We start from the raw sequence: 16,217 nt of genomic DNA on the forward strand, positions 1-16,217 counted from the left end.
CTTCGGACTCCTCCCCCTCGCTCTCCATTTCCTCCCTTCCCTGTGCCTCTGCTCCTGAACCCCTGACACCATTTCAATATCTTATCTTTCTTTTACTAATTTCCACGACCTCCTCACACCTCTCTTTTTGTATTCCACTTCGTTACTTGTTTCAGCAATTCCTTTCCATCTTCCTCTGTTTTCTATCCTATAATTGTCTTAACACATTCTAACCTTATTTTTCCCTTTAATACTCTAATAATCTATTTATACTTAATTCCTTTGATTTTACCAGTTCATCCTTTGTCTCCCATTCTAGAGGTAACTTATACATTTCAAACTGCCTGTAAGCTCCCTTTCAAATTCGGAAATTTGATTCATAAATCCATTTCATTTGTCCTATCTGAAAGCTTCATTTAATTGATAATGTTGTAGGCAATCCATCACCCCCTTCCTGATTTCTTCAGATTTCTTTAATTTTATCTCTTGCTCTGAAAAGTCCAAGAGATCTCTGTACATTGCCCAGTGTTGTTCTATATTCCATCTTTTCAGAGAAATTGCTAGTTTGGGTGAGAGCCATAAAGGTGTTTTGATTTGCAGGAGGTTTTTATATTTTTCCTATACCCTATAAAGGTTCTTTCTAACTGCATGGTTCATGCAACTCTTAGGTATTTTAGCTTTATCATACCATAGATATGCATACTAGCCAAAATTATTATCATGTCGCTCCAAGTCTAGCAACTGAATAGTCTTCAGTATTAACCACTCTTTCAACCAACAAAGTCATGCAGCCACATAATAGAAACATAAGTCGGGCAGTAAGAATCCATTACTGTCTTTAATATTTCTCAAATCTCCCTGGACATCTGTGATGCTGGCACTCTCCCTCATTGCCCAAATGCCAAAGTCCATGTCTTTCACACTGTCTTTGGCTTTCCTCGGCATCACAAGTGAAATAAAAGGAAAGGAAATGTATCTGTGTGTGGGTGTGTTTGCATATATCCAGTTTCTGAATAAGCTAGTCTGTTAAATCTGCAAGCTCCTCTGGACAGAGACCTGCCCCCCACCCCCCAGCTCTTAGCTGTTAACAAATTATCTTAGAAACAAATGCACAAATTCTTTTCCCCAAACACAAGTGCTTTTAATGGGACGGAGGGAATCTAGACTTTGAGTCACTGTGCATTTTATTACTGTACAACAAAGGAAACTGGACAGACACTCGTCTCCCCTTACCAAAAATAAATAAATTCGTGATTCTGACTATCAGAGAAATCTGGCAAAATTGCCTGGACTTCTGGAGATCTAATCCAATTTCACTGTTGAGCTTTGAATTCTAGTGTAACCTGATGGGACTTGTTTTCCCATATCCAGGGAGGTGAAATTGAGGCTGGCAGAGAGACGTGTCCTTGGAGTTATTGGAAGGGGGAAGAGATTTAATTTGTTTTCTACACGTGCTTTATATTATGCTATAGCACAATTAGAATTCTAGCAGTTTGTCCTGAATCCATTGTTCCTGGTGCTGGCAAAGTGCTTCTTGCAATCCTCTACAAATTCCTCCAACTAAGCCTTAGTTCCTTGCTTGTTCTCGAACTCCTTCTTGGCTCTTCAGCTCTCAAGAATGATGAAGACACTCCTGATCTCCTGCCTCCTCTTGACCCTTCTGAATCCAGGTGAGCAGAACCACAGCCGCTGTGCTCTTCATCATGTTTCCAGGAAGGAACTAAGTGGGGGGGGGGGTCAGCCATTAAAGCAGGAGAAGGAAGGAACCAGGACTTGTGGTTCCTTTGAAAGGGAGAGGAATAAAGCACAAGGCCAAACAACAAAGGATCCTCATTCATAGATTGCTTGTTCCCAATATTTATATTTATTTTTATTTAACGAAATGCGTACAGAGAGGTGTGGTACCAGAGTCTGTCATTCTTGCTGTAGCTGATGGGAGCTGTACTGCAGCAACTTCAGGAGGGTCAAATATTTCCCCACCCCTGCCCTACAGATCCTCTCCCTCAGCCTGCAGGAGCCACCTGGGACAACCATTCTCTGGTGTGTCCAAGGCCCGTCCCCATCCACAGAGTTTAAGAACTACAGGGGAAATACATATAAGGAAGCATTGTGTAAATGAAAAATGGCCCATCTAGTCCAGCATTTTGTTCTTGCCATGGTGCCTGTGGAAAGCCAACAAGCTGGAGCAGAGTGCAACAGCTCCCTTTCTGTAGTTTCCAGAAACTGGTATTTAGAAGCATAGTGCCTCCACTGTTGAAGAAAGAATATGAGGACAGTAGCCAGCAACATACTCATCGTCCCCCATTAAGCCCTTGTTGAAGCCATTCATGTTGGTGGCACTCCCTGCCTGTTATGAGGTGGACATCATAGGAGGAACTGTCATGTTAATGTACCTTTATACAGACCTATTCCTCCCCCTGTCTGCAGTGGCATCTATGTTATGTGACACTTGTTGGAATCGTGGAGATGATTGCGAAAACCCCACAGATATGCCGTGTGACTCATTCCATAACGAGTCCTGCATGTCAGCACTTGGAGAAAGCAGTATATGTAAGTGAGAAGAACTTTAAACTTTTTTACCACCAAAACATAAACCCCCCAGGGTCATGTTCTAAAGCCATATCTTAGCTACAAACCATGGGATATGGCTTTTTCACAAAGCAGTGTTTTAGATCCCTCACTGGATGTAGGAACCAGAGGGAAATTTAAGTCAGTTCATATTTAAAGGTGAGTTTACCTAATGGGCACTTTCCAAAACAATACGCAAAGCAAATCAAAGCCCTCCTTCAACATTTGCACTTCTCCCATTTTTGCAATTCTAGTTGTCCAGCCGTGTAACAAGTCCAAAAAATGCACATACTAAGGCAAGGTGTGCATATAAGACCCTACCTGCGCTCCAAATTTAAAGCAGTGCCATACTACTGGGAACAGTCATGGCTTCCCTCAAAGAATCCTGGGAACTATAGCCTGTTAAGAGTCCTTAGACCCCCTATTCCCCTTACAGAGCTATATTCTCAGAGTGGCTTAAGAGTCAATCATTTTTCACTGGGAACTGTCACTCTTCCATAGAAATAGTGTTACACACCCTTAACATCAAGGCGGCTTACAACAGGAAAGGATTTCCATGATTACAAGCATAAGAGCAGGGCAGTAGCTAGGGGGTGATGAGGAAGGCCCCAGCCAGGGGCGCTGGGAGGGGGGCACAAAATGGGCTAAAAAATAGGTCCATAAATATGTCCATAAATAAAAATATTGATTATTGCCTCATAAGAAAAAGTTTTAAATAGAGGGTCTTTATATGATATGTGGGGACCCTATCTGTGGCTAGGGGGCACAATCTGGACCGTCCTGCCAGGGGCGCAAGATCACCTGGCTATGGCTCTACATAAGAGAAGTAGTCATAAACAATAAAACACATCAAAAAGTATACAACAAAACTGAACAATTTCCAAATAAATCATAAGAGCTAAAAATATAGAATACCGATTAGTATCAGTTACAGCAACATCAAAAAACAAGCAATACTGAAAACAAACTCAAGAGTTTGTTCAGCAGCCTCAGCTTTTGTAGTTGGAGTCAGTCAGTCAGGGTCCCACCTCCCAGGCCAAGTGAAAAAGAGGCCCGCAAGGCAGCGAGCAGGTATGCCAGGACTCACAACCAATATGGTCAACAAACCTCCTGTTCTCCCCATGCAAGGAGCCATGGCTGCTTAAAGCAGTATCACCCTGAAGATAGGACCTAAAGGGGGTGGGTCACATTAAAATATTGGTGAATTTTCATGAAGACTTTAAAAATGTAGGAAACTGATGTGAAAATGTGGAGACATGAACTTAAAACAAGAACTCAGGAAACTGAAACTGACATTTTCCCCAATCTAACATGCTCCCTTTGTAAGCTCCACCACAGTCTCTCATCAGACCACTTTCCTGTACTGCCATAAAGCTTATTGCATTGATGAATTGCTTCCCATTAAGCTTCCTGAACTGATCCTATTCAATGATGGGAGGGAAGGTAGAAACTTCTGGAGGGTCAAAAATTCTCCATCCCTGCCTCACATTCAGCAAATAGATAAAACTGGAGGTCTGTATTTCCGCTGCAGGCAGGGCCAGCCCAAGACATTTTGACACCTGAGGCAAACCCTGAAATGCTGCCCATCTGTCAGGCAGGGAAGAAGGGTGACTGAAGATTTACATCAGGAACAAGGGGGTGGGGGTGGGAATCTACACTGGCGTTAAGTGGGCAACAAAGCTGGGAGGAGGCCAGCAGCACCTCCTAATTGCCAAGAGGCCACTGCAGAGGGGGCTGCCAAGAAGGAAGCTCTTGCACACCACAGCTGCAAAGGCAATAGCAGCCTGAGGGGGGTGACAAAATGGCACACTGCGGGGGGCAGCACTTATTGCGGGGCCTGGCCTGCAGCGTGCCTGAGCCACACATCTCTCCTGGAAGTGATACGGTGGCTTGGGTGCCTGCAGGCTCTGCGCCTGGGCAGATTGCCCCGCAGCCCCCCTGGGCAGATTGCCACCCTGCCGCCCACTAGGCAGATCGCCCAGACTCCCAAGGAGTTAGCTCCACCGCTGCTCAGCAGGCAATCATCTCACCTTTCCTCGTGGGAGCGCTGGCCTTGTCTCCAGGTCTAATTATTTCCTTCCAACTCTTTCTTTTATAGTTGGTCTGAAGACACCATTTGTGGTCAAGTCCTGCATGAATGCAGACATTTGCAATGGAGGCTATTCCAGTGTCTCCATATCATCATCTTTGTACGCCCACAGCAACATCTTATGCTACGAGTCAGATTTGTGCGACAGATCTGAACCTCCCAAAAGTAAGTATCAACATCAGGAAAGATTGTCTCCCAAACCTCAAGTAATGAGAGGTCAAAGAAAGACAAACAAGTTTTTGGCAGGCGTTTGCCAGGCATTTGTTTCTCTATTTTACAAATAGCCCTGAATCTGGCAGAACAGTTCACAACTGCAAATAAAATGGTTTTGTCTTTTTGAGGGAAAAGCGAGTCAACCAAAGAAGAGTCAGATGAATCAAGAAAAATGAAATGTGGATCTATTTAGTGGGGTATTTTTTTTTTGCTTGTAGATGTGCCGTGTAAAGGGAAAGTAAGCATTGAATATTAGGAAAGCTCAAATACTATGTCAAACAGAAGTTTCTTAGTTACAGGTAGGTAGCTGTGTTGGTCTGCCGGAGTTGAAACAAAATAAAAAAATTCCTTCCAGTAGCACCTTAGAGACCAACTAAGTTTGTTATTGGTATGAGCTTTTGTGTTCGTGCACATTTCTTCAGATAATATATTGTCCATTTTGGAAGTATAAACTGACTCTGCTATTCAGTGGAGGGAAGTTGTTGTTGTTGATGATGATGATGAATTATACCCAATACCCAAAGGTCTCAGGGTGGTTCACAGAAAAGATCACAATATATATATAATCAGAATTTTAAAATAACCAATAACACACGCCAGAAAAGAGCCACATTTTAAAGGTATACAGGATGTCAAGCAGATGAAGCGAAGGTTAAAAAGGAACGTTTTTGCCTGGTGCCTAAAGGAGACATTCCACAGACAAGGATCTACTGCAGAGAAGGATGATGTGCACCAGGTACAGACACATGCCTGTATAACCATCCTTTTCAAACTAGAGACAGAAGCTGGGGTTGGGATTTGAACCAAGAACCCCAAAGCTTGAAGCTATGCTGGGCTGGAGCCTGGTTTAGTGAGCTACCATTAATTGAATAGCGAGGCCTCCTCACAGTTCAAGGAGGACACTGACAAACTGGAACGTGTCCAGAGGAGGGCATCCAAAATGGTCAAAGGCCTGGAAACGATGCCTTATGAGGAACGGCTAAGGGAGCTGGGCATGTTTAGCCTGGAGAAGAGGAGGTTAAGGGGTGATATGATAGCCATGTTCAAATATATAAAAGGATGTCGCATAGAGGAGGGAGAAAGGTTGTTTTCTGCAGCTCCAGAGAAGCGGACACGGAGCAATGGATCCAAACTACAAGAAAGAAGATTCCACCTAAACATTAGGAAGAACTTCCTGACAGTAAGAGCTGTTCGACAGTGGAATTTGCTGCCAAGGAGTGTGGTGGAGTCTCCTTCTTTGGAGGTCTTTAAGCAAAGGCTTGACAACCATATGTCAGGAGTGCTCTGATGGGTTTCCTGCTTGGCAGGGGGTTGGATTCGATGTCCCTTGTGGTCTCTTCCAACTCTATGATTCTATGATTCTAGGTGCACAGCAAGATAGGAATAAGAGCACACCAGGCAGTGAAAATTGGTAAGGCAGTATAATACCTCTGGATTAGCCAGGCTGTTCTATAAATATCAGGAATGTGGGATCCTGCCTTTGCCAAAAATAGAGTGCATTCTAAGAGGATATCTACATTATTTAATAACATAGCATTGTAAAAGGAAAGAAATTGCTGAGAGAACAAAACCAAAAACCATGTTTAAATAACAAGATTACTTGAACAACATGCATCATCCATTAGCAAAAATTATAAGGGAGCTTCACAGTTTTACCTCATTCCTAGAAACACCCCTGGCATGTCACAGTCCCTCTCCTGCAGCAGCTTTTGATATTTACAACCCTATTCCTTCCTCCAAAGAGCCCTCATGCTCTCCATTTTAGCCTCAAACACCCGTGTGAAATAAGTCAGGCTAAGGGGCAGTGTCTGGCCCCAGGTCACCCAGCAAGTGTCGTGGCTCAAGTACAGATTTGACCTCTGGTCTCCTCCCACCCTTGTTCCTGATGTAGATGTTCACATTCCCTTGTTCCTGATGTAGATCTTCACTCACCCCTCCTTCCTTGGTGGGAGGAGGCACCATTTTGTGGTTGCCTTAGCATTCCCAACACCCTGGTGTATGCTTTTATTGTAAACACTACAACAACATTAGGACAAGGAATTCTGAGAGCGTTAGTTTATTAAGGGTGCTGAGAGTTGATAGGAAAACCCCTATCCCCCCTCACAGAGCTACCATTTAGCAATCAATCCCCACATAGTAGCTCTTATTAGTTAGCATTCTTTGTTAGGTGAAATTATAATTTTATCTAGAATTAAGCCCATCTTTTTCCAGAATAGGTTTTTTTAAAAAAATCAGAAAACGGTTGAGATTTTTATTTTTCTTCCCCTCTCTAAGAAAGAGGGCCATTTTGTAAAATTTTGTCACCAGATTGTGTGTATCTGTAGCTACCATTTTGTCGCTCAGAATGCCCCCCAATGGTGCTCAGTGCTAAGCCCAATTGCTTAAAACAGTATCCCTGTGCTTGAAATGTATGCTGTGAATGTGGCCCGAGTCAGAAATCTCTTGCCCCATGCCTTAATGTAGCCCTGAATGTATGAAGCATGGCTGAAGCATTTTTCTTGGAGAAGTGCTGGGAACTGGTACACATCCCTCTTTGACGGGGCAGCACAACTCCTACCCCTCACATACAGCCAGATGTGGTTTGCATCTGCAGACGAAATGCATTGAGTGGACCCTGACTAACAGCAACGTTGGGGTGATGATTGTTTTACAGTGCCTGTGCGTGAGAAGAGGGAGCCCAATGGACTGAAGTGCCCAAGTTGCATCTCCCTCTCGTCACTTGATTGTGTGGCTGAGAATACCGTCGACTGCATAAATGAGGAGGATCAGTGCTTCTACTCTGCTGCTTACATCGACTATGTGGATGACTGCAAATCCAGTGAGTCTTGTGTAATGGCTAAGGCCCATCTGCACTATGCATTTAAAGCAGTATCATGCCACTTTGAACATTCATGGCTTCGCCCCAAATGCTGGGATACTTATGAAGGGTGCTGAAAGTTATTAGGAGACCCACGATGCCCTCACCGAGTGTCAGGGATGGGCAGGAGCCCAAGGAGGAGGGATGTGTGGGCAGGGAGGTGGGCGGAGGAGGAGGAGGATACAGGGGAAGGGGCTAATGATTTCCAGGGTTCTGTGCCACCCATGAGGCTGCTCTTGGAGGAGTTAGGAGGTGGGGACCAGGAGATGGAGGAGGCTGCAGAAGAGCTGCAGGAGGTTTCCTTTTTTCTTCCCACTCACCCAAGGAGTTTGAAGAGCCTTTGGTGCTCCTAGAGAGAGTCATATAGCTTTGGAAATCTCAGGATCCCTCCTCTACTTCCAGTTGTCCAGTGCATAAAAAGCAAAGGTTGGAGTGCTTTTCCATTTTCACCCAGAATGGAAAATGGCTCTTTTTCAGAAAAAGGTTGCCCACCCTTCTGTCTGAGGGAGAGGTTTTGGATTAAAAAAAACATGTTGTTGTTTTCCAACAGGGGAAACCCACATGATGGCGGCTATCCGAGGCTGTGCAACAAGTAATACGTGTGACTACGTTAAGGGGTTAAGGGAGGCTGGTTTTTATAACGTAGGAATTATGATCACTGAAGCAGAGTGCACCAAAGCAATGGACAACAATGCCAATGAGCTGTAGCAGAGGGAAGGCAAACCACCACCACCCAGAAAAGCCCACCTCAAGGACAGGCTGTATTTGACTTTCATGTTCAAAATAAATATATATGGCAAATAATGTGTTTTGTATTATTTTACCAAATGCAACAATTGTTGGGGAAAATAATAGTGCTTGGGGATGGGAGATATGTTTTGCAGGGATGAAATCCAAGGTCAGACTTCCATGTCCAATTTTAACCTAACCCAGAAATAGTACCTTTGTTTAAGAACTTTGCTTCAGGATGAGAACAGAAATCGTGCAGCGGCGGCGCAGCAGCAGCTGGAGGCCCCATTAGTTAAAGTGGTGCTTCAGGTTAAGAACAGTTTCAGGTTAAGAACAGACCTCCAGAACGAATTAAGTTCTTAACCCGAGGTACCACTGTACTACCTGCACCCCAGTCCCCTAGGCCCTGTGGAGGGGAATGCAGTGGCTGCATTTGGCCCCCAGGTCAGCGATTCCCCACTCCTGGTATAGATTACTCAAGGCCTCCATAGTTTCCCAATTTTCTCTCTCCTTTTTCTTCCCTTATTCAGCCAAATGAACAGCTTGGTGATTTTAGAAAGAAATTGTGAAACCATGTTTCTTCAGCAGGTACATTGCGAATCCCCTCGTCTTCAGCAGGTACATTGGGTGAGCACCACTTTGAGGCAATCAGGTTTTTGGCTAATGTTAGCTTTCCCACAAGCTTCAATTGGCACAGGTTCCATCAGCCTGCTGAACCAGTCCAGCTGTTCCAGAACCCTATTGTTGCAATGGCCAGCAAGATGCCGGTGCAAAGCCTCAAAGCAGGACTGGACAGCAACACCAGTTGTCCCCATCCCATCCCATCCCCCCACTTGTCATTTCCACAAACTGACATTCACAGGAATACTGTCTCCAACACTTGAGGAAGAACATGGCCAAATTGGTTAGTAGGCATTGTTAGCCTTATCCTCCATTATTTTCTTCTAATCCTCAATCAAACACATCCACGTTGCTGCCCATCTTTACTTCCTGAGAGCAAATTCCAGAGTTTAACTATGTGCTATTTCAAACAGTACAGCGGCCACTCAGGTTGTGTTACCTTTGGGCAATGTAACTTTCAGGTTGTGGACGCAGCAAACCTGGAAGTAGGGTTGCCGTTCATGCACATGCAGAAGCGCTCTGCGCACCTTGTGCATGCGCAGAAGTGCTCCACAGCGCCGCACACATGTGCAGAACAGGCGCCTCTGGTTACGAAGATTTCAGGATACGGCCAGGCCTCCGGTACAAATCCGGTTCGTAAGCAGAGGTACCACTATACTTTCTTCCATCTTTCTCGAATCTTCCAACATTCACTGTCATTGGCTCCCTACAAATTCTAGTATTGTGAGAAAGGAATAACAGCTTTTCTCTGTCCTGTTGCACTAAAGGCTTCCTGTGAATTGAAAGCTGACTAAACCTCTGATGTGTAGGGAATTGCCCCCAATCAAAGGATCTCACTGTTTGAGGTCTAGCATAAGGGTTTGTGCATTGCTCAGGAATCAGTGGAAATAAACATAAGCACCTTGAATGTGACCTGGCAGCAAATTGGCAACCAGTGTCACTGTCTCAGCAATAGAATGACACGTAGCCAGTAGCCTGCTGCTATGAGCACTCTGGCAGTTGTGTTCTGCAATAGCTGCAGCTTCTGGACCTGATACAAAGACAGCCCCAAGGCATGCTGCCATAATCAAGTCTTGAAGTTACGAGTGCATGAACCCCTGTGTCCAGGCTGCCAAGCAATTGACCTATCTTCAAGACACAGAAATCACTCATTCATAAGGCTTCCAATTTTTCATGGTTCAAGCTCAGTCTGTTGGCTGTCATGCACCATGGCATCCAAGCACCAATCCAGAGTTTCACTCCAAAACCCAAAAATAGAGATGGATACGTAAACAGAGTTTGGAATTTTGCTGACCAATATCCCCTGCCAGAAGGGTTCTTGACTCGTGGAAAAGTCAGTTTGATCCCCCTCCCCCCATTATATATCATGCCCCAAGAGACCTTAGCCTTCCTACAGGTCTACCACATGTGACAGAATGACCCCTTGCAATTCTTAAATTTCCAACATTTCTTTGGTACATTCTTATATGTTCGATCTAAGCTCTTTAGAGTTAAATAACATCGATACATCACCTTATAATAATTAACTCTTATAAAATGAAGAAGAAGATGGTGAAGGAAGAGGACATGAGCCCAATGTCACTCTCCCCACCCTCTCCATTGTGATTATCAACATCTGGGAGTCCCATTCCTCTTAGAAGAAACAATGTGGAGAATCTAAGCTGACAGTAAATTATATAGCAACATTATATATTGCACAAATATATACATAATACTAACATTGCACCAAGAAAACTCTCCCAGGACATCTGTGATGCTGCCACTCTCCCTCTCTCATTGTCCAAATGCCAAATCCACATCATTCACACTGTCTTTGACTTTCATCATCATCAGAAGTGAAACAAAAGCAAAGGACATGGAGCTGTGCTTGTGTATATCCAACCCCAGTAAAAGATTGTCCCTTAAATCAGCAATCTCCTCTGGACACAGACCTGCAATCCCACCCCCCACCCCCCGCTCTTAACTCTGTTGTTGTTTAGTCGTGTCTGACTCTTCGTGACCCCCTGGACCGGAGCACCCCAGGCACTCCTGTCATCCACTGCCTCCCACAGTTTGGTCAAACTCATGCTGGTAGCTTCGAGAACACTGTCCAACAATCTCGTCTTCTGTCGTACCCTTCTCCTTGTGCCCTCAATCTTTACCAGCATCAGAGTCTTTTCTAGGGAGTCTTCTCTTCTCATGAGGTGGCCAAAGTATTGGAGCCTCAGCTTCATGATCTGTCCTTCCAGTGAGCACTCAGGGCTGATTTCTTCAGAATGGATAGGTTTGATCTTTTTGCAGTCCATGGGACTCTCTTAACTCTAACCAACTTATTTATAAAGAGCAAGTGGACCAATTCTGTACCCCAAACAAGTGCATTTAATGGGACAGAGGAAATCTAGATCATGAGTAACTGTGCATTTTATTACTGTACAACAAAGGAAACTGGACAGACACTCGTCTCCCCTTACCAAAAATAAATAAATTCGCGATTCTAAGAGAAATCTGGCAAAATTGCCTGGACTTCTGGAAATCTAATCCAATTTCACTGCTGAGCTTTGAATTCTGGTGTCACCTGATGGGGCTTCACTTCCTGGGTGGTGAAATTGAGGGTGCCACAGGTTAAAGCGGGGACATGTCCTTGGAGCTCTTGGAAGGGGGAAGAGATTGATTGACCCCAAATACAACTGAATTTAATGGGAGTGACGGGATCTGGGTCACTGTGCATTCTATTACTGTACCACAAGAGAAACTGTGGACAGACATTTGTCCCCCTTTCAAAAAAGTTCATGCTGTCAAAGAAAATGCCTTGGCTTCCTGAAACCTAATCCAGTTTCAGTGCTGTAACCTGATGGGACTCGTTTCCCCACATCCAGGATGGTGAAATTGACACTGGCACAGATAAGGAGGGACGTGTCCTTGGAGTTATTGGAAGGGGGAAGAGATTCAATTGGTTTTCAACACTGTGCTTTACATTATGGTATAGCATGATTAGAATTCTAAAAATTTGTGACACTGTCCTGAACCCATTGTTCCTGGGTGCTGTCTCAGTGATTCTTGCAATCTTCTATAAATCCCTCAAATTAAGCCTTGTCGTGCATCAGTTCCTTCCTTGGCCCAGTGCTGTTCTCGAACTCCTTCTTGGCTCTTCAGCTCTCAAGAATGATGAAGACACTCCTGATCTCGTGCCTCCTCTTGACCCTTCTGAATCCAGGTGAGCAGAACCACAGCTGCTGGGCTGTTCATCGTGTTTCCAGGAAGGAACTAAGTGGGGGGTCAGCCATTAAAGCAGGAGAAGAAAGGAACAAGGACTTGTGGTTCCTTTGAAAGGGAGAGGAATAAAGCATATGGTCAAGGTACAAGGGATCCTCAATCATAGATAGTTTCTTCCCAATGTTTATATTTCTTTTTATTTAACCAAATACATACTGAGAGGTGCAGTATCCCCAAGTCCATTGGGGGAGCAATGGGGGCAGTCGCCCACTCTTGGATAAACCAGAATCCTAGGTTTGATCTACAACAAAGAGTATGATTCTTGAACATTTTTCCTGTTTGCTTCCCTCATCGTCCACTCAAATTCTGCCCTTTCCTCCTGAAATTTTGTTCTCAATAATATTTATTTTACCAAATGCATACAGAGGTGTGGCATCCCCAAGTACATTGGGGGAGCAAAAGAGGCACTAGTTCACTCTTCAATAAACCAGAATCCTAGCTTAAATTTAAAGCAGTGGTGTCCAAACTTTTTTCAAAGAGGGCCAGATTTGATGAAGAGAAAAGCTGTGGGGGCTGACCAAAGGGCCAACCAAAGTTGTTAACCTTTTATTTTGGAGCAGAATTATCCTGCGCCCACCCCATGCAATCTTTTAGTTTGCTGGTGTTACACAGGACCCCAATCTCTGAGTGGAGTCAGGTCCCAGGGGTACCGGATGTGCTTACCAGAGTCTGTCATTTTTGCTGGTGCTGATGGGAGTTGTAGTACAACAACTTCGGGAGGCTTAAAGGTTTCCTCACACCTTCTCTATTGGTCCTCTCCCTCAGACTGCAGGAGCCATCTTCGACAATCATTCTCTGGTCTATGCAAGGCCCACCCCCATTCACAGAGTTTAAGAACTACAGAAGGAATATATACTAGTTTCCAGAAACTAGTATTCAAATAGTGCCTCCAATGTTGCAGAAAAAATATATCAATTGAGGGCGGTAACCATGTATTTCTATAGTTCGCTTTTGAAACTATCCAAGTCGGTGGCCTTTACTGGCTCTCGTAAGATGGAGTTTGTAGCAGAAAGTGTTGTGTTCATGTACCTTGACGCAGACCTATTCCTCCTACACAGTTACTAAAGTTTTCTAAACCTATTTTCCCCTGTCTGCAGTGGCATCTCTGACATGTGAGTCTTGTTGGAACGAAGGAAAAGATTGCAAAAATGCCACCATTGAGGAGTGTGACGAGTCCAGTGATCAGTCCTGCATGTCTGCCCTTGCAGTTGGCAAAGTGTGTAAGTGAGAAGAACTTTCAGCCTCTTTGATCACCAAAACGTAAACCACCTGACTCACTTTCTAAGGCCATATCTTCGCCACAAGCCACGGAACATGACTTTTCATAAAGTAGTGTTCTAGGTTCTGCATTGCCTGTAGGAGCAGGGAAGAAATTCAAGTCAGTTCATATTTAAAGGTGTGTTTACTCTATTAGCAGAGGAAAACAAAGCCATCCTTCAGAATCTGCCCTTCTCCCATTTTTGCAATTCACTTGTCCAGCCATGTAATCAGTAGACAAATGCACATACTAGGGTAAAGTGTACATATAAGAAACTACAACAAAATCGATCAACAGTCACCTAATTCCTAAGAAGAGCTAAAAATAAAGATAGAAAAGATGGATATCAGTAACCAAACAAAACAAAACAAACAATGCCCCAACCCAAGTGTCCGTTCAGCAGCCTCAGCTTTTGTAGCCGGAGTTGGTCTGTCAGTTTCCCATCTCCCAGGCCAAGTGAAAAATGACCTGCAAGGCAGAGAGCTAGTCCACCAGGATTCACAGCCAATATGGTCAACAAATATCCCACACACACACATCCTGCCCCCACGGGGGAAATCAGTATGACCTTGCATATAGGGCCTAAGAGTGAAAATAACATTCACACAAAATGTTGATGGGGCGGTGGGAGTGAAACTGATATGAAAATGTGGAGAAATGAACTTCCCATGAAACCTCCTGAACTGATCCCATTCAATAAGGAGAAGGGTGGTAGAAACCTCTGGACAGCCATTTTAAATAAAATTTATTAGATATTTTATAATTATAAAAAGAAAAACAATGAAGAAAAACAATACATAAATTCAACAAACAATACATCAACAATAAAAAAGAGAAAAAACAATACAACAATACAACATAAACAAAAACAAAAACACACATCCAAATTTTGTATCTAAATCTTTCATTAGCTTATTTCCTCAACTTCCTCGCACCTCCCTTTTTTGTATTCTAGTTCAAATTATCTGGTTCAACAAATCCTTTCCCTCCTCTTCAATTTTTATTCTATAATTTATCCTAACACAATTTAATTTTAAATTTTCCACTTTAACACATTAACACTTAATATTCGTATAATTCTTAATAACGCTTCTGCTAAAACCATATAGCTTCATTCCAATATACTGCTAACATTCATCAATTTTGCAGTATTTCTGTAAATATATTTTAAATTTTTTCCAATCTTCTTCCATCGACTCTTCTCCCTGCTCTCGGATTCTGCCGGTCATTCCGCCATTTCCATGTAGTCAATCAGTTTCATCTGCCATTCTTCCCGGGTGGGTAGTTCTTGTGTCTTCCAGTACTTTGCGATAAGTATTCTTGCTGCTGTTGTAGCATACATAAAAAAGGTTCTATCTTTCTTTAACACCAATTGGCCGACCATGCCAAAGGGACAGCCAAAGGTTCTCCATTCCTGACTCACATTCAACAAATAGATAAAACTGGAGAGCTCTCTTTCCGCTCCAAGCAGGGCCTGCTCAACACAATTGGATACCTGAGTCAAACCATGAAATGTTCCCCACCCCGCAGACCTGGAAGAAAGGGTGATTGAAGATTAGGCCTGGGCGATTTATTGATATATCGCCCCAGAACCGGTATGAGGGGCAGACCGTGATGACAGCTTCACTCAGCAGTAAATCGGTGGGGGAAACCCCCCTATCCTGAGTACTTCTGCCTCCAGCACCCAGCACACTGAGTCTCTCATACTGGCAGTGGGAGAAACAAGCTGCATGACAAGGCGTAGAAAGGTTATTCCTCCCTCCCTCCTTAAACTGCTTGGGTTAAGAGCACATTGCTGCCCTTGCCTCAGCCAAGCAGTTCTGCGGAAACCCCAAATGAGCCAGTAGTGGGGCGGGGGCTCGGGGGCTCCCCCTCCCCAGCTGCAAGAGCCTTGGTGGAGTGCAGACTCCGGCCAGAGACAGCCTTGGCTGCCACCTGGCTTCCTTTTTCAGCACAGGAGGAAAGACATAGCCCACTCTGCCAGTCAAAGGCAGCCAAGCAGTGCAGGCAGCCCTGCAAGGGATAGGTAGGGTGCCTTTGCAGCCTGCGCTTTGCAAATGACCACCCCACAAGGAAAGAGGCAGTGTGCCCGCAGGGGCACCAGAGAGGCGGAGGGAGCCTCAGAAAGGAGCTCCAAGGTGGTATTTGCTAAAATGCATAGAACTCAAGACAAGGTATGTTGGAAATGTAAGAAGAAGGAAGGGAATTTATTTCAAATGTGGTGGACATGTCCTAAGATTAAAGTCTACTGGGATATGATATATAAAATACTTTTAGTAAAAAACCAGAGGCTTTTTTATTACGGATAATAGGTGAAGAAATTCCCCCCCAAAAAGGCATAAATATATTTGTGTATGCTACTACGGCAGAAAGGATACTTTTAGCCCAAAAATGGAAGCAGCAGGAACTTCCAACGTTGGAAGAATGCCAGACAAAGATGATTGAATATGCCGAGCTGGCAAGACTGACGGGGGGAATCCGAAACGAGCAAGACAAACTGTTTGAAAAGGAGAGGTTATGATTTGATACCTGTTTATAAATATTAGAAGTAAGTCTTTTAAGTATGGAGATAAGGTAAATAGGGTGATTTAGAGATGCGAAGATAAAAGTGATTGCATATGGAAGTCAGGGAGGGGGCGGGAGGAAGTCAA

The 16,217-nt window shown here is 44.1% G+C and overlaps 1 protein-coding gene across 1 annotated transcript in view; it reads left to right on the top strand.

The window, feature by feature from the left end:
* Positions 1–1,577: 1,577 nt before the first annotated feature.
* The window catches only part of LOC310684708 (phospholipase A2 inhibitor gamma subunit B-like), a 47,574-nt gene continuing 32,934 nt past the window's right edge, over positions 1,578–16,217 (top strand). Inside the window, exons 1-2 of the mRNA XM_083456186.1 lie at positions 1,578–1,649; positions 13,406–13,528. Of these exons, the coding sequence (XP_083312312.1) occupies positions 1,598–1,649; positions 13,406–13,528 (175 nt within the window). The 5' untranslated portion in view covers positions 1,578–1,597. The remainder of the gene's footprint in view (positions 1,650–13,405; positions 13,529–16,217) is intronic.

Source organism: Podarcis tiliguerta, assembly GCF_965153285.1.
Source record: "Podarcis tiliguerta genome assembly, chromosome: 8".
NCBI classification, from domain to species: domain Eukaryota; kingdom Metazoa; phylum Chordata; class Lepidosauria; order Squamata; family Lacertidae; genus Podarcis; species Podarcis tiliguerta.